General features: G+C 39.7%; 2 protein-coding genes across 5 annotated transcripts in view; both read right to left on the bottom strand.

Moving 5' to 3' along the window:
- Positions 1-1,218: 1,218 nt before the first annotated feature.
- On the bottom strand, positions 1,219-19,791 carry prkcg (protein kinase C, gamma). Of its 2 annotated transcripts, none has more exons than XM_028470769.1 (17): positions 19,654-19,791; positions 18,442-18,764; positions 15,758-15,789; positions 15,583-15,665; positions 14,696-14,807; positions 12,578-12,706; positions 12,300-12,456; positions 11,823-12,024; positions 11,215-11,412; positions 8,567-8,740; positions 8,094-8,185; positions 7,619-7,681; positions 7,390-7,528; positions 5,504-5,584; positions 5,278-5,385; positions 3,494-3,634; positions 1,219-3,096 (listed from the first exon to the last, which is right to left on the bottom strand). In XM_028470769.1, the coding sequence occupies exons 2-17, from the start codon at positions 18,681-18,683 to the stop codon at positions 2,935-2,937; spliced, it is 2,115 nt and encodes a 704-aa protein (XP_028326570.1). In that variant the 5' UTR covers positions 18,684-18,764; positions 19,654-19,791; the 3' UTR covers positions 1,219-2,934. The 2 variants fall into 2 exon arrangements, with proteins under 2 accessions (XP_028326570.1, XP_028326571.1); XM_028470770.1 differs by lacking the exon at positions 19,654-19,791 and adding an exon at positions 19,077-19,164.
- grin2db (glutamate receptor, ionotropic, N-methyl D-aspartate 2D, b) overlaps positions 18,718-22,739 on the bottom strand; it is a 78,783-nt gene continuing 74,761 nt past the window's right edge. For 2 of the 3 annotated variants that reach the window (XR_003675805.1, XR_003675806.1), the window contains exon 17: positions 19,895-20,012. The gene's annotated coding sequence lies outside the window, so the exon portion shown is untranslated. Of the gene's footprint in view, positions 18,765-19,894; positions 20,013-22,739 lie in introns of those variants that run through there. The other variant, XR_003675807.1, reaches the window with a different exon arrangement.

Below are 22,739 nucleotides of genomic sequence, written 5' to 3'. Positions count from 1 at the left end.
TCCCTTTCTCTATTTTTAGCTGCCCAGGGGAGGAATCCTATATTTTTAGTAGTGATATCAATAGTCTACAGCCCACTCTGACCTGAGGGCCTAAAAGAGAGAGAGAGAGAGAGAGAGAGAGAGAGAGAGAGAGGTTACAGAGTTAGAAACTGAGACAGAGGAGATAAAGAGACAAGAGAGATGATATCATGTCATCATGACACCAAATGATGGACTGCACACACATTCCAGGCGGAGCCGCGCTGGAAATCCAGTTACACTGAAGCAGAGGCTGTCAGAATGGCAGAAAGGGTCATACTGATGTAAAGCTTTAAATCAGCTTTACACTGTGTTGGAAATACCATGGGGGACTTATTTTTGGACTATTTGACTCCTGTCAGTGATGTGTCCCAGAAACACAATAAGAACATTTGTACCGGGAACTGTCTCAGGTGCCTGTTTTAAAATGAGATTATTTTAATAAATTTAATCAAAAGGCCAAAGTTTTTCAAAGACGATGGTATTTATGACCATTTAATTATGCAGAAACAATACAAAAATATGTGCTCATTGCTCTCCAGTTTCAGCACTTACTGTACTTATGGAGAACATAAGCAGAACTATATTATATTGTGGTTGTCGAGTTAGAAATAGAGAGGATACGCATGTCAACACAGACAGCCATGGGTGTTTTAAAGAGACAATAACTTCTGATGATAAAATTTATTGAGATTGACATCATACAAAGTAGGCTAGTTCTTCCACTTATAGTGCAGAACAGGCAGAGAAGGCAAATGGAGAGATGGGAACAAAAAACTGAGGAGGGGGTGTGAGACGCTGATGATATTTTAATGTGAAGGTCAGCTTGTTATAACTCCGATCACTGGGGATTATTGCTCCCCATGGATGCTGTAGAACAGAAAAGGGAGGTGGGCAGGGAAGATGGAAGGAGGAGGAGGAAGAGGAGGAAGAGGAGGAGGTGTTGGGTGAAAGAGAGATTCCTGAGTGGTGGTTTTGCAAGATCAACAACTCCGGCCCCACAGTAAATAGACCGGTCAGCATCTTCCCTGCCTGTGAGTGCATGCACATGCAGGAGATTGCACTTTTTGTGCATGATTATGCGTGTGTGTGTGTGTGTGTGAGGTGGTGAGCCTGACACAGAGGCGTGTGCAGAGGACAAAGCAAGAGGCTGTGCATGTTTGTTTTCTGACCCTGATCATCACAGAACGAGACTCTTGCTTCATATTTTTTCCACTAAGTTTATTCTGATGTTTTTTTTTGTTTTTTTTACTTCAGCACAGAAAAAAAAAGTCAACCAAACATCAATTATATATTGCACCATCTACTTTTCTTCACATTTTTGTGTATTGTGTGCCTTGACATGTGATATCAACTGAAACAACCAAGATTAAAGGGTCAAACCACTGCAAAAAGGCCTCTTTTTTGCTTTACTGATTGACAAGTAGATACAATTTCTGTTCCTCATGCACAGATGCAGGAAAATAAAAAAAACAAATCATTATGTTTCAACCTGAAATAATATTCTGGGTGTCGGGCCAGCTGGTTAAAAAGTTAAGAGCCCAGAGATAGGATGATCTGCCTGCCCTGCTGAGACAGCGTTTATTGACAAACCTGCTGCTATTATTATTTTTCCATGTATTGAACAGTTCTGACAGAACACAGCACTGCGTGTACATCATTATGCAGCAAAATTATGACATGACACACCTTAAAGTCATACACCTAGTAAATACCTACAGGAAATCATTCCTGCCTGTGGCCATCAAACTGTATAAATCATCACTTTAACACGACAGCTTTGTGATTTTACAGTGTGGTTGGTAGATGGCTCACTGTACTATACTTGTATTTATCTGTATTATATATGAATATTTATACATTTGTATTCCTGGAGGAGTGCACTTGTATTCAATGTTATGATCTCTATTTTCTTTTATTTAATTATGTAAGTTTGATTCTCCTTTTCTTTCTTTTCTGTGTTTTAGTGTTTCTTCTTTTCATTCAAAATACTCTGGAACATCTGTAAAAAAAAGAAGAAAAAAAAGAAGCTATTTTTTCCTTGGATAAATAAAGTATATCTGATTCTGACTTTTTTTTTTGTTGATGGAAAACACTCTAAAGCTATGAGCTCTGTGCTCTATGTGCCATTACAAAATACAGTTAATATCTAGTTGTTCAAATAATGTATTAATTTTTTTTACTGAATTGTCTTTCTTTTTTGCTATAAAATGCCCCCAGTTCCATCAGTATTATTCAGCAGAATGATCAATACTCCTCTGCATCAGTGGGGGGCAGTATTCAGCACAATAGGTTTGACACGATGCTAAGTTATGTTGTGTCCAAAAACATTTCTCTATAAGGAGGTTGCAGTTGTGACATCAAACTGAAAATCCAGATCAAGCCAGAAAAGCCTTCCTGAGAGCCGACACTGCTCTAAAATTAAAGAACAATGAGAAATAACGAAGCTATATCTGCTCAGTCATGTGTCACTGAGACAGAAAACACAGTCGTGCTTACAAAGAGGCATGTAATTGGACAAAGAATAGCTGCGTATGGCTGCTGAGTTATGAAACGGAGACGGCCGTTTATGTGGCGTACGACTGCTTGAATGTAAAAAGGTTGTATTTTGATTGCTACATCAGACGTTATATACTGTAGTAGATTATAATACTTTTATCATCATAAGTAAGGTCTCATATAAAATTCTAATGTGGCATTTTGGTGTACTGGCATTGTTTGTTGTATAGACTGACATTCTCTACCCAGTGTATGTATATGGTATAAACATATATGAAGAATAATGTAACGTGGCTTTTTCATGTAAACATTAGGATAGAAGTAAAAGCTTACGTTTAAATTCTCTGCAGTTGTGAAAATAACAGAGCAGATCTAGATTAAATGAAAGGCTATTTAACACATATTTTGGAGCCATTTTCAAACAGCAGTGAGGGGTGACGGGGCAAAGTCTGCATTGAGAAAAGAGAAGCCTTCAAAGTCCTCCTGGTTGACAGCAGCGAGTATTTCCGGGTCTGACGGGGTGATGGCTGGGGGCGCTGCTGTGAAGAACTGATCAAAGTTCTCACCTTTCCTCCCACCCTAAAAAACAACAAGACAAAGGTAAGTGCAGGAGTTCAAATGAGCATGACTGCAGATCTTTAATATTTTCACAAAAACGAAAAACAAAAAAAGTTTTCTCCCGCATTTTATTTCTTTTGCTCAGTAACAGCCTTTGACAGCTGGATGATATGAACCTCATTTGGCTAATGGGTCTAACCTCTGACCTCTGAGCACACTTCACTCTCTGTGGGAATAGCTTACCATCAACCGGTGAGACGGCAAACTGGTGAGAGGCGGACTAATGATTACATACATTTACATAGGGATGAGTAGTCAAGCCCCTGAGGTCAGAAGGGCCTGTCTGTTATGGCTGGAGTGAAAGAAAGAAAGAAAGAAAGAAAGAAAGAAAGAAAGAAAGAAAGAAAAAAAGACTGACACTTCGAGGTTTGAATGGCGGCTGGATCTCCAGCCTCTCCAGACGATCCCAGTCGATCCAGTGGAAGAATGGGTGCTCCTTGATCTCCCTTTCTGCCTCCTCTCCTCCACCCAGGCGCTTGGCCGGGTGCTTCGTCAGGAGCTAGGCGAACAAAAAGACAAGTTAAGTTATGAATGTTATTCATCTATGCAGCTATAATTGCCTTTTGCAAATCATCTTTTTGAGGACTTATAATTTCCATCAAACACTGCTCCTGAAATCCATTTATTCAGAAAAATGCTGCAATGCTGTTGTGTTGAGTTAAAAAACGGATTTAAAAAAAAAAAACAAATTAATTTTGCAGCTGACTGAATTTTGAGTTTAAATCAACGATAATTCATTATTATTGTGGGTTTAGATAATATCTATATATGATTTACATAAAATCATAGTGTATGCTTCATAGATCAATAAATCCAACATTATTTACTCAGAAAAGAAAAGAAAAAAGTTGAAATCAACGCTTATAGTTTGTTTTCATCTGTACTTTAAACACTCCGTTTTTTCCTATTTTCATGCATTGCATTGTGGGATATGTATTTGCATAGACGGATGCATAGAAATGTTTTTACTTCATTCTGATAACACAGGGAATGTCAGAAACAAACTAGAACAAAAAATATTGTCAATCACGGTAAGATTGGTTTCACGGCAAAATTATTTTTGATCTATCAATACAATATGACTTTATTAAAAATGAATGTATCATGGCAGCTTTAAGAGTCACACTGCTTTTGCATCACATGTTTGAAATAAAATGATGTCAACAAATTTGTCACGTCCGTTTTTTAAATTTTGTGTAAAATTATGTAAATTTTGGCTTTTTCTTTGCCTTTTTGTGATTTTTCAATATACATAAAGGCAATAAACACGTGTATACCAAAAACATTTGTCATTGCTACTAATTCTGGGAGAAATGTTGTAATTTCTGGAAAAACTCCTTCTAGTCTTTGTAATCTAAAGATATTCCTCTAGACATTCAGCATTTTTTTAATTTTATTTTTTACATGTGAAAATAATAATACAAAAAAACAGTCATCAACATCCCCCGTCAGATTGGTTCTCATTATAACTCACAACATTCTCCTAAATGTCCCACTTCTAAAAACGTAGATGTATACATAAGAAAATATTATCACATCAGAATATAAAATTATGAACTATCTTAAACGGTATGTAAAAAAAGCTGTCCCCTTTGAAGATACCTCGAACAGAGTAAAAAAAAACTGCACAAGGGCAATAACTCTGGAAAAAATACTTGCGCACTTCTCATTTTCAAACTCCATTAAGGTATTGATACCCTGAAGCCACACACCGAATTTGATTATCCTATCTTAAAAGATATTTCGAACAGAGTAAAAAATAAAACGACACAAGGGCAATAACTCTAGAAAAAATATTTGCGCACTTCTCATTTTCGAACTCCATCAAGGTATCGATACCCTGAAGCCACATACAGTTTCTGAGAAAAGCTTTCCCCTTTAACACGGACAGACGGATGCACGGATGGATGGACAGATGGAGCTCAAACCTATAATCCCCTTCCACACTTTGTGGCGGGGATAATAAAAAACCAACTCATACAGGGAAATTCTTCTCTTTGACCCGTACCTTTAGGGGAGCAGTGAATGCTTGCATTTTCCCAAGCCCACTTACAGCAATAATGTCACTTTATATTGGTTCATACAGTTTATATGAACTGTCTGTGGGCTAAAGTTAAACCACAGGGAACAAAGTGGACGTACTCCCTTGCAGATAGCGACAGCTTCCCGAGAAAGACTTTTTGGGTATGAGACGCTCTGTTCCATGATGGACTGAAACAGCTCTTCTTCATCTATACCATCAAATGGTGGCTGCAAGGAATAAAAAGACGTGTTGAGTCAACAGACATTTGGGCAATTAATTGATTTTTGTCCCTGTTATTTGGAGATGTGCACGCTGATGTGTGAGTGTGCACATGTGTTTTCTTACCTGCCCTGCGAGCATTTCGTAAAGCAGGACTCCATAAGACCACCAGTCCACTGCTTTGTTGTAGGGCTGATATGCCACAATCTTAACAGAACAGGGAGAAAATGGAAAAAAGATAAAGAAGAAGAATTGCCAGAAGAAGATAAGGAACAAAAACAAAAGGAGAGCGGGCGTGTTGTAGTAGTTGGCTGCCTGGATGATTTGCTGCTATCGCGATGATAAAACCCAGGATGTGAACGAGTTCAGGAAAGATAAACATTTTACTTTGAAAGTGGTTGTCTGTTTGAATGCCTGCTTGCTCTGTGTTGTACGTGTGTGTGTGTGTGTGTGTGTGTGTGTGTGTGTGTGTGTGTGTGTGTGTGTGTGTGTGTGTGTGTGTGTGTGTGTGTGTGTGAGAGCACATATGCATAAAGCAGGGGTGACATGAGTGAACAATTCGCAGCCCCAGGGGAAATATGTTGTATCTCTTCCAAAATGGCAGATGCGGGAGAATCGATAAGTGTTTACATAAGAGAGTCAATACCCAGGGGAGGCATAGCAAGGTTTACAGTATCAAAGCTCTGCATAGCAGTCGCATCGTCACTGCCTCACTGTAATGCATCACTCGATGGATGGTCTACCAGCGAGAAAAGCTCCGTAGCTTTTATGCAAAATAAGAATTTACAGAGAAGAAGTCCTGTTGAATCTTTCATTTTTAAAGCAATAATCAGGAGTAGAGTTTTTCTTTGCATTTAAATTAATATTGAGAAATATCACCTTTGCACGTCACAGTGGTTTGAATTCAATTCTAAGGAATTTGAAAGGAGGAGAGGTTAAGCCATTGCATAGGAAGATAATCAACCATAAAATTATGACCCTATGTGATGTAAGTCCTCCATCTTTCTCCTTTAACCAACATCTACATCCAAATTCCTAGGACTACTCAGATTGGACCATCCCCCAATAAGTGTTGGCCACACCCACTTTACAAACGCTACAGATTTAGAGACAATTTAAAGATTCTCTGTTTGAGGGTCTTGATATCACAATGTTTCTTATCCAGATAGCTCAAAATGCTTCCTTTTAAACAATGATTTCCGACCCACTGACAATTTGTCTGCATACTCTTTAAAGCAAAGAGAATATTTCATCCACACAAACATTACGCTGTCATTATTATAACTTGACACTTGTCATTAGCATGAAGGAGGTGTAATGATTGTTGTCAATAAGCGTTGTTTGTTACCCTAATCCTACCTAACCCCAATAGATTCCTCCACCTAACCCAAAAAATGCAAACATAGCTCCAAAGGTGTCATAATTTAGTGAAAGGTGTCATAACGACACTTAATGTTAGACTTCATGACACCTTATTCGTGATAATGACAGATAATAAAAGCACAATGTAAGTCTTATGTATAACACTTCAAGTAAAGTGTTACTCAATTTCTAAAAGGATTTTTTTTAAGTGGGTGACCAGTTGAGTGTTTAACTTGCTTTCTCTGATCAATCAGAAATGATCAAAGCAGGCTGCTCTAAACGCACTGTATGGACATATGAACAAGATACACATGTAAGTCACGTGTTCTCACTTTGTAGTAGGACTTGTAAAACAGACTTGTCCCCTGCAGTGGAAGAATGTAAGGCTATTGTTACGACACTATTGGTTTTCCTCTGCAATAAGCTCCTACCAAAGTTCACACGCCACAGCTAATTGAATTGTATGGAGTTAATTATTCAAAATTGCTGACAAGGTCAGGGAAGGGACAAAGCAGCAGTGGCAGCAGCGCGGCTCGCTGGGTCTCAGAGCTGCACAGCAGGGTAAGCCAAAGAGAGACAGAGGGCAAAGTGGAGCTTAACAACAAAAGAGGGCAAATGTGGAACATAGAGCGGAGGCAAAAGTTGTGTACCTCTGGTGCGATGTAGTCAGGTGTGCCACAGAAGGTGCGTGTAGTGTCACCTTCAAACACTCCCTCCCTGCACATCCCGAAGTCAGCAATCTTTACGTGGCCCTCGCTGTCAAGCAGCACATTATCCAGTTTTAGATCTCTGGAAAGAAAAGAGAACAATAAACAAAGTCTTCATAAAAACCAATGGCAACAAACGCTGAAATAAATCTGTATTATGATCGCTTCTCACCGGTAGATAATGCCTTTGCTGTGGAGGAAGAAGAGGCCCACTGCTACCTCTGCAGCATAAAACCTGAAGGGACAGAGTGTGAAGAAGACACACAAGTGGTCGCTGTGTGTCTCAGAGAGTAAAGGACAAAGAGGGGAAACATGAGGAGTAAAAAAGAAGAGGAAAGGACCAGAGGGTGATGAAAGGAAAGGAAATATAGAAGATGAAAGGCCAGGTACAAAACACAAAGAGATGAGTCCTAGTTTCAGATGATTATTCAAACATATTGATGATATGAACAGCCACAGGGAGGAAAAACGTTGATGAAAAGACGAGATTAATGGGAGGAAAAAGTCAAGGAAAAGACGCAGACCGGTGCTTGAGTTGGTGTCTAATCATAAGACAGTGAGTGGAATGAACCAGGAGATATGCATAGGAACAAAGAATAAAGAGACGGGAAAAAAAGATGCTGTCGATGAGGATTTTGAATACATACGCAGCATGAGGCTCTTTGAACTTGCCGACTATCTGAATGTGAAACATGAGGTCGCCTCCATTGACATATTCCATCACATAATACAGTCGGTCCTTTGAAGAGAGAATACACAGACACGCTGATTTTACACTTACTTACAGAAAACTTCAAAAGCACTTTGTGATGCCCTAATAAAGGGAAAGTGGATGTATCTGGTCATCAATTCAAATATGTATCTCTGATTAAAATTCAATCAATGGCTTGCATGCAATTACCATCTAATATTTCTAAATATGTAATATTACTTTATGCATGTTTCCCGACCTTTATTGAATTAAAATCACAGACAGTGAGCATATTTGGTTTATGTCCATCAGGTACAAAGTCTTTCTATAATGAAATCATCAATCAGAACAGGAAAAAAAAACATTTGAAAGATTACACAAACGAGTTTTGGACAATTTACATAAACTTGGCCTGATAAGGACACAGACCTCAGTTTGGAAGGCGCAGTACAGCGATGTGAGGAAGTGAGGGCGAGAATGGAGGGCGAGCACCCTCCGCTCCACCAGGGCGCTCTCCGTGTCCTCGTCTTGGAAGAGGACGTCTTTCTTTAGAACTTTCACGGCAAACAGACGCTCACTGCCTCGTTCCTCCGCCAGCAGCACCTGTGCAGAGATAGACAGATGCTCACTGAGGAGCAGATGCTGCATGGATTTAGGAATTATTGTGTAACTTTTACCTGCTTACAAAGTAGCTGTTTGCTAAACTGCACCGTATTACTGGTCTAAGAGCAGATCTTTGCTTGCACAGTACTGTCAAATTTACTCTGTCGGTTTGATCACATTTGCTGCCTTTTTAAAAAAAAATCTTTTTTTATAATTTATTTATTTCCAACAGGGAGATCTTACATAGGCCAATATCATATCAAATTCAAAACATTAAAATATTACACATATCTGTATATACAATATACTATGGGTTCTCAACCTTAAGTTCAGGACCCCATTTGGGGTTGCAAGACACTGGGAAGGAGTCGCCAGAAGCCTTCAAGAAACTAACAATATAACAAATTGAGCTGATATTTGCTCATTTTTTTTACCCTTTTTCTGCAACGACACCGAACTTGTCATATTATGGCAGCCATGGGGAGGAAGCCGGCTGCAAGGGATTGTGGGAAGTGCACAGTGGTGTTCTGTTTAGCACTTTGAAGTGGAATTGTACACTTTGTTAGCCCATGTTCTGAAGTGGCTGTTAAATATAAGTTGTACCTTCATTTTGTGTAATGAAAAAGGTAAAGATAGGTGCATTGTGTTTGCACCATGAGTCAGGTCTGTGTGAGCAGCAGTGACCCTGTGCGCTGTGCATGTGAAGGGGAGTTAATAAAACTAGCACCACCTTGGGTGTGTGTGAAAAGTTACCAGCCGTGCATCCGCATCGATGCCCACAATATTTTAGCCTATTTTCATAACTTTTTCTTAAAATATTTTTTTCTCCTTTTATGCATTTTTGCTACATTACTCTCATTTCTGACACTTCTCCATCAAATATCAAAGTCTTTTCTACACATTTATTTCACTTTCAAGACGTTTTTGGCACTTACAAACCCTAATGTCACATATGTTGACCCATTATTGTTTTAACCTTTTTTCACCATATTACATGCCTATTTTTTTTATTTATTTTTTTTATCTATGCTCTAAATGAAACCCCTATACACAAGTTAGTTATTGGAAATACAGTTACAGAACATTTATAAAGTTCTTGCCAAGAAGTTGCAGGTTTCTGGTAACTCAAGAATATATGGTAATGATTGGCTTCAGTTGAACCACATATGCTTTGAGGTAATAAAAAATCTCATGTTTTTCCAACTAAATTCCCTCCAGCCATGTTACAAAAAGATCCCTATATATATTGTAAGAGACTTCGTCAAAGATTGAGTGACATTTACCGCAGTGCACTTTCTACATCCAACGATGATTAACAATCTGCATCAATTATTGAATGTAATGGATGTGAATTTGAAATTCAAATATTATCTGCACTGGATGTTTTTTTTCATTCTAATCCAGTAGAATTAACTGCTTGTTGGCAGCCTTGAGTGCTAATGAGGCCATAATTTTCCACAATAGGATTCATGTTACACTGGCTTCAGTGAGATATGGTGATGAGTGCTGGAAAATGCTGACAAAACACACCAGCTTAAACCGAGCCACCCTGTGATGGTCACTGGTTGAGGGAGATAAAGGATCTCATTTTCCTTTCAAACAGCGTGAAGGCTGGAAAACACTCCCACATTTTACCCAAATCAATGAGACGAGGTATTCCTAAGGGTTAGAGTGTGTGTCTGTGTGTGTGTGTGTGTGTGTGTGTAGGGCTGATGAATCACCTCCTATTCTATTCGTTCGTTTCAAACTACTTCACATAAAAAAGGACTCAGAATATTACAAACCTCAGTAGCACCTTCCCTTTTTCTCTCCCTCCATGCTCACTGATATCCAGTTTGCTTTTGGTCATTTTGTCACTTTCTGCAGCATAGTAATCCTCTGTATTTTCCTTCTATCTCTGTCAGCCTCCTTCTCATTTTTCTCCTCTATGCAGCCTCGGGGTCTGTCTCTCCTTTCTTGGGACATTTATAATTTTTCCTTGCTTCTTACATAAGTCGAGTCTATTTCTCCTGTCCTCTCTACACTCCCCTCTGACAGTTATGAAACAGCACAGGGGGATTTCAGAGCAGGAAGAAGGACTTGAAAAATCCACGCTCTTTATTATACCTCACTATTGAAGAGAAAATGAAGAGAGGCTCCCTTGAAACAAATATCTCCAGAGGAGCAGCCTGTGTGTGTGGCGTGATGACAAAAAAAAAAAAGTGGCCGACTTGTGCTCACGACTGCTTATAGTAGAAAAAAAGGGCTTGGAGGTAAATAAATCCTTTAGCAGTAGGACAGACGATTAGCATGTCAAAGAAATTCAGTACACTTGAAGGTCAGGCCCTTCAATGGAAGAAATGATCATAACATTCATATATTCTTTCTGTTTTTCACCATCAACATTCTCTTTGATGAGCTTTACAGCTGCTGGGTGAGAGACACAGGTTGTGTACAGAGTGTTTAGACCCAGTATGTGCTGCTCATGTGTTTACCTTCCCAAAGCTGCCTTTTCCCAGCACCATCAGGAAATTGAAGTCATGCAAGCCCACTCTAACTTTACTGGGGCCCTGGAAGTGGATGGGTGGGCAGGATGGCATAAGGGCCTGAGTTAGGGCCACAGGGAATGGTTCGGACATCGGTGCAGGTGTTGCCTGAGGCAGAGAGGGGGCTGTGGCATCTGGTGGAGGCTCCTAAAGAAGAGATGGGATGGAGGAGAGATTGGATGTTTAATGTACAGTCCAGAACACACATGAAGCACCTAAAAGATTCACATCAGAGCTCCATCCTTTCCACATGGATTGGATTACAGTCAGGCAGAGCAATTCTGCACCCTGGTGGATACAGGAGGGCACAATGAGGGTATTGACATAATTATTACAATTTATCATCTTATCAGTTTACAGCAACACCTCCATAAATCGTTTACGTAGATGTCTGTGGTAGGAAAGGAGGCAGCTGGAAAGTGTGAGACCCTAAACCCAGGGGTGCAGCAGCAGCTGTTCCTGATTAGATTTATGTAATCAGAATCTAGTAAAGGATTTCTTTGAACCTGAGGATGAATGCTTAAATGGAAAGTATAGATATCTGTTTGTTCTCGAACCTGCAGGTCTGGGTCAGGCACAGGGATGTTATAGTATTCTCCTTCATCCTGGGCCAGCAGTTTGAACCATCCGCTGATGGGACGTCTGAAGATCTCACTGACGCCGAAAGACAGCGCTCCCATGAAGTCATTCCTAGATGTGCGGTCCCAGTCCCAAACCTCCACAGAGAGACGCCTGTCCCACTGGTGTCCTCGCACTGAGCTGAGGAAACAATGTACAGAGGGTGGGACGGCTTGTTGTGGAAGGTAAAAACTCAAGTCCAACAATTTATTACCTTAGTAAAAAAAAAAACAACAACAACAACAAATCCTACAGGCCAGACCATAGTAAACGTGCTGATGAAATGCACCAGCAGACAATGAATGAATGAATTAACCAGAATAAAGATATTACTTAGCAAATTCTCTGAAATGTGAGTGTCAAACACTCATACACGTTCTAATCTTTAAATCAGATCACTATTTACACCGACTCACAAGGTAAAGCTCTCATTCCACACAGGATTGAGTGTTGAGCGGATTGTCTTAGTCTTCTGTTTGCTGTGGCTCTTTGGGTCCGGGATGAGTTTCAGTTTAACGTATGGGTCTGACAAGCCGTTTGGATCCATCGGCATCAGGTTACGAGCCTCCCGCACTGGACAAAGAGAAAAGCAAATCAGTGCAGTAGGAGGAGAAATTAAAAGCAATCAGTGCAATTTCATTGTGATTTAAAAATTAAAATTTTAAATATTGATTTCAGGGTTGGGTTCCCTTACCTGTCACATACACATCCTCCTTCTCTCCTCTGATGGTGAGGTGGATTCTTCCTCGTTTTTCAGTGTGGTCCTGCCCACAGAGGCTGGGAACACTGGTCTCACAACGCCGATGGACGTTCATGTCACAACCTTAAAACACACAAGTCAGAGTGAAAGTTTTTGATTTTACTTCAATGGTGAGTAAGACATGGCTTATTTTGTATTTAGGGTTAGGAAATTTGGAAGTAAATCTTCAATAAAATACAGGTTCTGGTCATAAATATCATGAAAAAATTGATTTATTTCAGTAATGCCATTCAGAAAGTGAAACTTGTATAATGTATACATTCATTCCACACAGACTGACATATTTCAAGTGTTTATTTCTATTAATGTTGATGATTATAACTGACAACTAATGAAAACCCCAAATTGAGTATCTCAGAAAATTTGAATATTGTGGAGAGGTTCAATATTGAAGACACTTAATTAACTCAAAACACTGGCAAAACCTTTGAATGGTCTCTCAGTCTAGTTCTGTAGGCTACACAATCATGGGGAAGACTGCTGACCTGACAGTTGTCCAAAAGACGACTTCTGACACCTTGCACAAGGAGGGCAAGACACAAAAGGTCATCACTAAAGAGGCTGGCTGTTCACAGAGCTCTGTGTCCAAGCACATTAATAGAGAGGCGAAGGGAAGGAAAAGATGTGGTAGAAAAAAGTGTATAAGCAATAGGGATAACCACGCCCTGGAGAGGATTGTGAAACAAAACCCATTCAAAAATGTGGGGGAGATTCACAAAGAGTGGACTGCAGCTGGAGTCAGTGCTTCAAGAACCACCACACACAGACGTATGCAAGATATGGGTTTCAGCTGTCGCATTCCTTGTGTCAAGCCACTGTTGAACAAGAGACAGCGTCAGAAGTGTCTCACCTGGGCTAAAGACAAAAAGGACTGGACTGCAGCTGAGCGGTCCAAGGTTATGTTCTCTGATTAAAGTAAATGTTGCATGTCTTTTGGAAATCAAGATCCCAGAGTCTGGAGGAAGAGAGGAGAGAAACAGGATCCACATTGCTCGAGGTCGAGTGTAAAGTTTCCACAGTCAGTGATGGTTTGGGGGGCCATGGCATGTGCTGGTGTTGGTCCACTGTATTTCCTTAGGTCCAAGGTCAACGTAGCCATCTACCAGGAAGATTTAGAGCACCTCATGCTTCCTGCTGCTGACTAACTTTATGGAGACGCAAATTTCATTTGCCAACAGGACTTGGCAGCTGCACACAATGCCAAAGCTACCAGGACCTGGTTTCAGGACCATGATATCCCTGTTCTTGATTGGCCAGCAAACTCGCCTAACCCTAACCAACAATGCAGAAGAGCTGAAGGCCACTATCAGAGCAACCTGGGCTCTCACAAGACCTGAGCAGTGCCACAGACTGATGGACTCCATGCCACACCGCATTGCTGCAGTATTTCAGGCAAAATGAGCCCTGATTAAGTATTGAGTGCTGTACATGCTCATATTTTTCATGTTCATACTTTTCAGGTGGCCAACATTTCTAGAAATCTTTTTTATGTATCAGTCTTAAGTAATATTCTAATTTTCTGAGATACTGAATTTTGGGGTTTTCATTAGTTGTCAGTTATAATCATCAAAATTAAAATAAATGAACATTTGAAATATATCAGTCTGTGTGAAATGAAATAATATAATATACAAGTTACACTTTTTGAATGGAATTACTGAAATAAATCAACTTTTTCATGATATTCTAATTTTATGACCAGAACCTGTATAATACAATGAAAGAAAAAAATCATTTCTTGCTCTGAAATTGATTGTTTTCTATAATGCAAAAGGACTAAAGTCTGAGTCACAATCAATAAGCATAGTCCACAAAAGCAAAAAAAAAAACAAAAAAAAAAAAACAAAATCTAATAAAATGCTATCTGTGACTGGAAGATGAATATCTTAGACTACATAAATCTGTATTTTATTACGAGCCCTAAAAACTCAAGTCCTGATAATAAGTCCAGTCCAGCCGCAGTGAGTTATTTCTGCTGCATAAAGTAAGTCAAGCACACATGCAGTGAGATTTATGTGTGGTGTCCATAATGCGTCGTGTAATGACACTCACTGGAACATTTCATGCCCTGGTGTATGAGGCCGTAGAGAAGGGAGCCACAGTGATCACAAAACGTTGGACTGGAGTACGTCTGGATCTTAAATGTATGTCGACTCTTCAGGTCCTAAAACAAAAAAAGCGACAATCTGTGCTCATGTTCACACGCATGTATGCACAAAGACACATTCAACATGGTAGGATTAGCAGAGGGACGTCGAGTCTGATGTACATGAAAGAAGCCAATTAGATTTGTATTCTAGGAGAGTGTATGTGCAAGACTGCTTGCATTTGAGTGTGTATCTACTGAGGAAAGGATGAATCATTCTTATCTCTCCTCAGCTCATTGAACCACTTCAGCAGCAAGCTTCATTTACACAACCTTCTCCCAAATGTTACCCTGCCTCGTCGCTGCACTGTGTCCCTATTTGAAAAACGCTGTTTGTCACAGTGTTTGTCCTCAAACCTCTGAGAGTGTGTTTTTCTACTATCTCACCTAAATTCTGAGGCAGTTCATTTAGCTGGCAGGGAAACAACGCAATAAAAAGACAAATAATGAGGAAATCCTCAAAATGGCACACAGAGAAGCCTCTCTACCTCCTCTCCCTCCTCTAATTCTCCTTCTTATCTGTCTCCCCCCCCCCACCCCACCCCACCCTCTAACTCCTTCTCCCTGCATCTCCGAGGCCTTGCACGATGACATGACATGACTGCAGACATCGGAGATTGCACACGGCTACGTGATGTGAAGGATGTTGATGATGAATGGCTCGTGCACATGTGTCTCTTGCATTGAGCAGCCAGCTAATAATGATATTGACAGTAATAATCCCAATTGAAAGGACAAAATAAGAAAGACAACATGACAGGGAAGTGAAGACCACAGCGACACAACAGCTTACATCAGGTCTGGGGGCGGCCACAGATCCAGGACAAGTGAAGGTCACAAACTCGTGACATCTTTTGTGCACCACAAAGCTGCAAACTAAAGAAAACAACACTTTACTTTTCAGTTTACTTGGTTTTATAGCATTCGATTCATGTGCAAAGACTGAACAATGGCAGGTTCATTACTACCTTGGCATTGGAATCCTTGTTTGCCGATGCCCCTGTGAGGAAAATGGAGAAATAGAGACAAATAAAACCTATTGACTAATTAAAACAACAGTTATCACATGTCGTTCCTCTCTAAACCACATTGCTGACCAGGTGGAGATGCACGCGAATTCATTCTTTTCTTTCTGTGTGCAGAACTGCAATGCTGACTACATTCCAGTATCTCCCACCAGCTTTAATTGAATAATTAAAGCCATTGATTGAGTAAAGAGTCCACTCAGCATCCTGCCCACTGTGAATCAGGTTTTGATTAGAGGAGCTTTAAGAAGACAGCAGGACAACAATCATACTGAAGAGGCTCAGAGGAAACTGACCACAATTACACCCTCCCACAATCAGCAGCACTGGTTGAATATTAATTAAGTGTCGTTCATGATGTAATATTCTGGTTCTTGATCAGAATGCAGCACAGGTTTGTATAAATAATACAAAGCATCCAAAGCTAGTTCTCCTTTTTGACCAGCAGAGAGCATTACATCCCCAGTTATAGGGAATTCAGTGCATTGAAATCACTGTAAAGGCACGTGCACAGGGTGCACAGTGTTATAGCGTTCACCCTTTGCACAACGAACCCCAAACCTTCCTTAAAAAAGTCAATGTGCAGAGTGTGACAGCATGTTGAAATAAAAGAAAGAAAATGAAAGGTTGCAACATTGATTAAAAAGACTAAAAATGGTAAAATAACCTTCAAAGCTTATTGTCATGTCACTGCAAAGCTGATGCAATTTGAACTTAAAACATTTCCATATATTAAGGAAAACTTTTACGACATATATAAATTCACATATGTCATCATGCCATATGTCAATGTTAAATGTATTACCCCAAAAAGAGGATACATTTTCTTATCTTATCCCTTATTCCCACGGTTTGAAATTTCCCATGAGGGGACCAATCAAATCATTGAAAACATGACATCAGTTGTTTTAAAAATGCAATGGTACTATATTCTAAAACTAATTACAGCTCTTTTAAAGTGTCAGACTATAAACATGGGTTCATTTTTTTTGTGTTCATAACATATGCATTCTATTATCTTTATTCCATCTCTATGCTGCAACAAGGTAGATATCATCAATAAAGTATTATCAGTATTTAATTTTTACATCATCTATTATGTTTGCTGACCAACAGCTAGTTTATAACTCACACTGAAAGCTCCACACTGACTTTAGGGCTTTGCAGAAAAAAGAACTGAGGTGCACATTCAGAGCTCATTGTTTTGCACAATATTGTGAACACATGCATTAACAGACAGAGTGGCACTGTCTGTTTAATGTAACAAAATATCTGCTTTTTCATATTTGTAGTTTGATAATAGATCTTTTTTTAGCAAAAATATGCACTCATATTCAGTGTGTAAGGACCAAGGTGATAAAATCAGTTGGTTTTGGTGGTTATTATGTTATAATAAAGTGAAAAGACAGCATATTAAGAATTAATACAGTCATCTCAAATCAGTCATGCCAACATTAACCTGTGCCTCCCCTGACTGCATGTGCCTCTTGGTGACTTTTTAATGTGTTATGTCTTTTAATATCTGATGATTGTCTCTTATTAAGTACTGTTTATTTTTTTGTTATTTTTTATGATATGTAAATGAGAGTGTGATATGTTATTATGTAGCTAATTTTTTTTTTTTACTGTATATTGTATTGTATATTTCCTGTAATTTGCATTCTTTTAGGGTGGCATTTAAACATTCTGTCCATGGACGACTGATGAAAAATAGCCTTCTGGCTAAATCTGGTACTTTTTCTATATGGATATTAATGTACACTGTCCCTGTTAAATAAATAAATCAAATAACTAAATAAATTAACCTTTTTAGTTACCCAGCTCAGCTCTGAGTAGACAAATACAGTTTTTACTTTGAATTCCACCCTGAAAATTGAGTCAAGAACAGAAGTCAGTTGGTAAAAATGTCCTGAAAGATACCCGGAGGCTTCTGGCACAATATGCACCCTTCAACTGACACAGAAGCCCACCATATGGCCCAAAGAACAATGTATCTAGTCTTATTATATGTGCCATAAATCTGCTTACATCACAGTAACAAAAAAAAAAAAAAATCTAACCCTGCACAATAGGTTACATTTTAGTCTCTGCACTGTTACGACCATGGCCTATTTGCAGTTACAGCTTATTTCAGTGGAGTCATTAAAAAACTGTACAACTCAGCTTGTGAAAACAACCCTATAATGTTATTTTAAGCTGTAGGCTGATAACAGTAAAAACAAAACAGTATAAAGTTGCTGAAGTGGCTTAGTGTGTGCATGTTTGTGCGTGCAATAGCACACCGAGTGCTCAAGGTAACTCCTGAAACGTGTGGGCAGCAGTATGGGAGTGATCGTGTGTGATCAGATCAGGTCAGTGTGGGCAGGTTTTCCAGCAGCAGCTGCAACGGGTGAATGAGGAAGAGAAAGTGTTGGATGATGAACTGTTGCTGTGATTTCTCAGTAAATGTGCAGCTGTGTGTGAAATTGTAATTGTGCGTGTGTGTGCGCGCGCGTGTGTGTGTGTGTGTGTGTGTGTGTGTGTGTGTGTGTGTGTGTGTGTGTGTGTGTGTGTGTGTGTGTGTGTGTGTGTGTGTGTGTGTGTGTGTGTGTGTGTGTGTGTGTGTGTGTGTGTGTGTGTGTGTTTACCATATGAAATCGGTGCAGTGGCTGCAGAAGGTTGGCTGTTTGAAGAAGCGTGCTGTGAACTGGTGGTCTTTCACCTCCACAATCCTCTTGTGTTTGAGCGCTCCCCTCCTCTGAAACACAGGCACCCGAGGTGGAGGGGAGAGGGGCGAGGGCAGGGGGGAGGCACCGGGGGAGATCGCAGATGTAGGGGAGGCCAAAGTCAATGGGGAGAGGGAGGGTGGAGGGGAGACCGGGGTAGACATGATGCCCGGAGGATACGGTGAAGAGATGAGAGTATACTGGACTGATGATGGTCAGGCTGTGGGGCTGCACAGGTGGGTGTCCTTCAATGTGGAAAAAGGAAGAAACACAAGGACAAGAGCAATGGGAAGAAAGATTGGAAGTGCAATGGGTCATAGAAGTTGTATCAATGACAGTGTGAAGTGTGTTAAGATGAGGAATAATGTGAAGTACGAATGAAGGAAACTGGAGATATAAGAAAATCAAGGGAGGCGTGGGAAAACAACAGGTGGAAAACGATAGAAGAAGAAGGAGAAAAAAAGAGGCATAATGAGGAAGACAGAGAGGTTAATTCACAGGTAGAAACAGAAGTGTCCTCAGAGACACAGCAATGCTAAACAATTAGCATAACTCACCATGTGTCCCACATACGGCCTCCACGCCATCGGTCTCTTCTTGTACCCCATACAGCTACATCTCCCTGCCAGCTCTGACCACCCAACACACTCTGGTCGTTATGTCAACTCTACCTCCTTGTTGCCATGTCAACAACACCCCAGCCATCTGCTCCAATATTAAAGCCTTCATCTTCTCACATCTTCCTTGCCTATACACTAGTTTGCAATTAGTCTAAATTCTGAACGAAACTTTGAATCAGGACAATATGTATCATCTATATGAAAAAATGCAAAATCTACAGAAATATATAAAGAAGTAAATAAATGGTTGGGGAGATTGTGGTGCAGTGTTGTTGCTGATAAATAAAACACCCACAGAGATTTAATGAATAAATAAATAACCCTACAGCAAAAACCTATGCCAGAAAAATGTGATGAAAGGATAGCATCTCGGCAAAAAAATGCAAGAGGAAATCAATCAGAAAGATGAAAAAGTGTGATAGTAGAATGGTGCAGTGATAAGAAATTAGCACACACACACAAAGTGACATAATAATATTGGACACATTTAGACAAGTAAGAGAAAAGTCTTTACCTGTAGATTTGGTAATTTCTATTCAAATGGATGCTTTCTTCTTCTTTGTCCTCCCTTTTTCTCCACTGGTTTTCTTCAAATGAAGGACTAAAGTGTCACACCTGTAGCCCTTCAGCTCCAGAAAAGGAGAGCAACAGAAATATCACAAAAATAGAGAAGCAGCAGCAAGTAAGAGGGTGAGGACTTTCTTGACACCAAAAGAAAAAAGTCAAAGGTGTTGCTCCAGATGGTGAACAACTATTAAGCTTTGAAGCTTTCTGGAAAGCAAAGATAGTGAAGGCATAAATATCCGTTAACCCACAGGCTGGGGAAGGAGTAGGAAGAGATGGAGAGGTGCTTTTCTCTTTCCAAGATTGATTCTGTTTTACCATGAAGAGGTTGAGAGACGGAGCAGGGAAAGAGCGATAGAGAGAGAGGAAAGAAAACAGAGGAAGAGGGAGTGGGAGAGAGAGCAGAACGATTGAGGGGGATAGGCAACGATTCATTTTTAAATCTGGGTTACTTCTCTCAGGAGAGCATGAGGGAGGTAGAACAAGGGCGATGGATGAGACAGAAGCTGCCATTTTGCCACAACCAATGCAGTACGGACAGCGGAGTGCCAACTGTCTCTCACTTCTATATTTGCCAGACAGGGAGAGGAGAAGAAGCCTTCATTCTGCACGAAAAAAGAACTTCAGAGACAGGGAGCACAGTGTGGCTTCTCCCAACAACTGATGCATCAACAGGCCTGTGGAAAAAAACTCTGGTAATGTGTTCTGTGACAGGAATGTTCACAGCTTTTCAGCGTCAGGAGACTGAAGCAAGAAGTGACATGATAACACTGCTCCACTCTGCACTGAAACCAGGTCAGCTAAGCCTGATGGGAAGAGTAGTCTTGATGAAAGAGAGGCTTTTTGTCTATTGATTAGACAAACACTGTCAAGGGCAAACATTGAAAACACAATCACCTGCAGTTTCCCTTATCAAAACACTTTGTTCTACGAGCTTTTTTATATATATATATATAAAGGGATACAACTTATTAGCATTAATAAATGAAAGTACAGCCTGCCATAGTTTAAGATAACGTCTTTTGTAAGGCATTTACTTTGTCCAAATAGTCTAAAATGCTAATAAAAATGTGTTGTTTAAAAAAAATAAATAAATAAATAAATATGGTATTTACTTTACAGCAGGGATGGGCAACTGGTGGCTCTCTGTCTAATTTTGTGTGACCCCTGAAGTAAAGGGACAATATGACTTTTAAAATGAGAGGGAAATACCCAAAACAACATTAAAAAATATATAAAATTACAACAAAAAGACACCAAAGGATTCCAAAACCACAACAATCAACAACAAAATTACGCAAAACAAAAAACAACACAAAAAAAGCGTTGTTCTTTATTCTAAATGTTGAAATAAATGCTGATAATGTGACAATCACATTTTTGTGGACCCCACTGTGATATAATTTGCCCAGCTCTGCTTTAAAGTCTCTACTTTATCTAAAATAATGCACGTGCCAACATATCTGTGTCTTTATCTGAACCTTTGTGTTTTTGCTTACATACTTTGAGACATCTGTATAGTTTGTTACACGATGCTACAACTGGTAACAACTAAAAGTCACTTGTTTATGGCCATAACTTCTTCAGCAAAAGAGTAACCGTTTAGTGTCACCTGTTGAAGATAGAATGTGTCTTTTTAGAAACACAAATACACGGATGGTTCAATCTGCACTTGTTATTTGACACATTCTTTGCAAGGTTGTGGATTTTATCTGCAAGTACCTCTATCTTTCTATGCAGTTATTTCTGATCTCCATTAGTGTGTTGGAGTTATTTCTGGGTAAGCCATTGTTGTTTCCTCCCACTCTCCAGAAACAATTACTGTACTACAGGATTGTTCGAGTCTTCACTTTCATACTAAAAATGTGTGGACAAGTTGGCTTGAAATTTCAACAGGAGAGCTTTAATATATTTTCCTCTTGAGCAGACACTCGACTCTTCAAACCGGAAAATGTTCATGTCTAATGTGTGACAGAGGATCTTAATTTAGCAAAAAGGTCAAAATCAAAGGTCCGGAGCAAATAAAGACCAAATGACAACGTCTCATACTATTATTAGAGTTTCATCTTGCCAGGTATGATTGTAAGACATTTATTAAGTCATTAATGAGCTTGAAAGGTGCCGAGGGTGGGTTTATTTTAAGAGTCATGGTCAAAGCTGAGATTCATATACTCTACTCACATTTCAAAGTCATTTTACTCTCCACAAAGGAGCCTGAAAATGAAAAGCAAATCATTTAAGTTGTAAAATCGATCCAATTCCCTCACAAGTTGGGTCATGCTCCGATACATTGACAGCACGGACAAATATTTGTCCCCATACTGTCAGCGACTCCAAATGCACACAAAATCAATACCAGTCTTTGTGTTCATGGGGTCTGTGGTGGAACCTGGAGGAAGAAGCAGGGCATGATGGGGTGGATTGGAGTGGGACACTGAGACTTTGGAGAGAGAGTGAAGGGTTGAAGGTCTAATTAACGTAAATGTAGGTTATTAGTCTCCTGATGAGGACACTAGCAGAGAATTAATTAACAATTATAATTAGCAAGATTGTTCGAGAGCAAAATGGTGTCAGGCAGCAAGACAAGAGTGAGCTGAAAATGTGTGACAGTCATAACTGTGTGTCTTTATTTAAAGAAAAATACAGCTCTGTGAACATGCTCTGACAGTGATATATGTCACATCAGCATTAGTCATGCAGCCAGCAGATGAGTGGAGATGATGAGGGATTTTTCTTGTTTTACACTTTCATCAGATCTCGCCAAATACAACTGTCAACAGTTTCTGACCACTAACACTCACACGTTTCATTCGTCTCATCATGGATGAGTCACTATTATGAGGTGTTGTTACAAATGAAGAATATCCCTGTACGGCTGGAGCATTAAACAAAGCGAGCAGGAGAGTAAATGAATGAACTACAAACCATTGTCTGTTGACTAATCGGTCCATTGAAAACTAAACTCCTATATCCTTCACAATGCTTCCTCTTCACAGGGCATAATGAGTGAGCATTTCTGTCTTTGAATTGTCACTA

This window comes from Gouania willdenowi, chromosome 16 (genome assembly GCF_900634775.1).
Source record: "Gouania willdenowi chromosome 16, fGouWil2.1, whole genome shotgun sequence".
In the NCBI taxonomy this organism is placed as follows: Eukaryota; Metazoa; Chordata; class Actinopteri; order Blenniiformes; family Gobiesocidae; genus Gouania; species Gouania willdenowi.
This window is presented reverse-complemented; position numbering and strand designations above follow the sequence as displayed.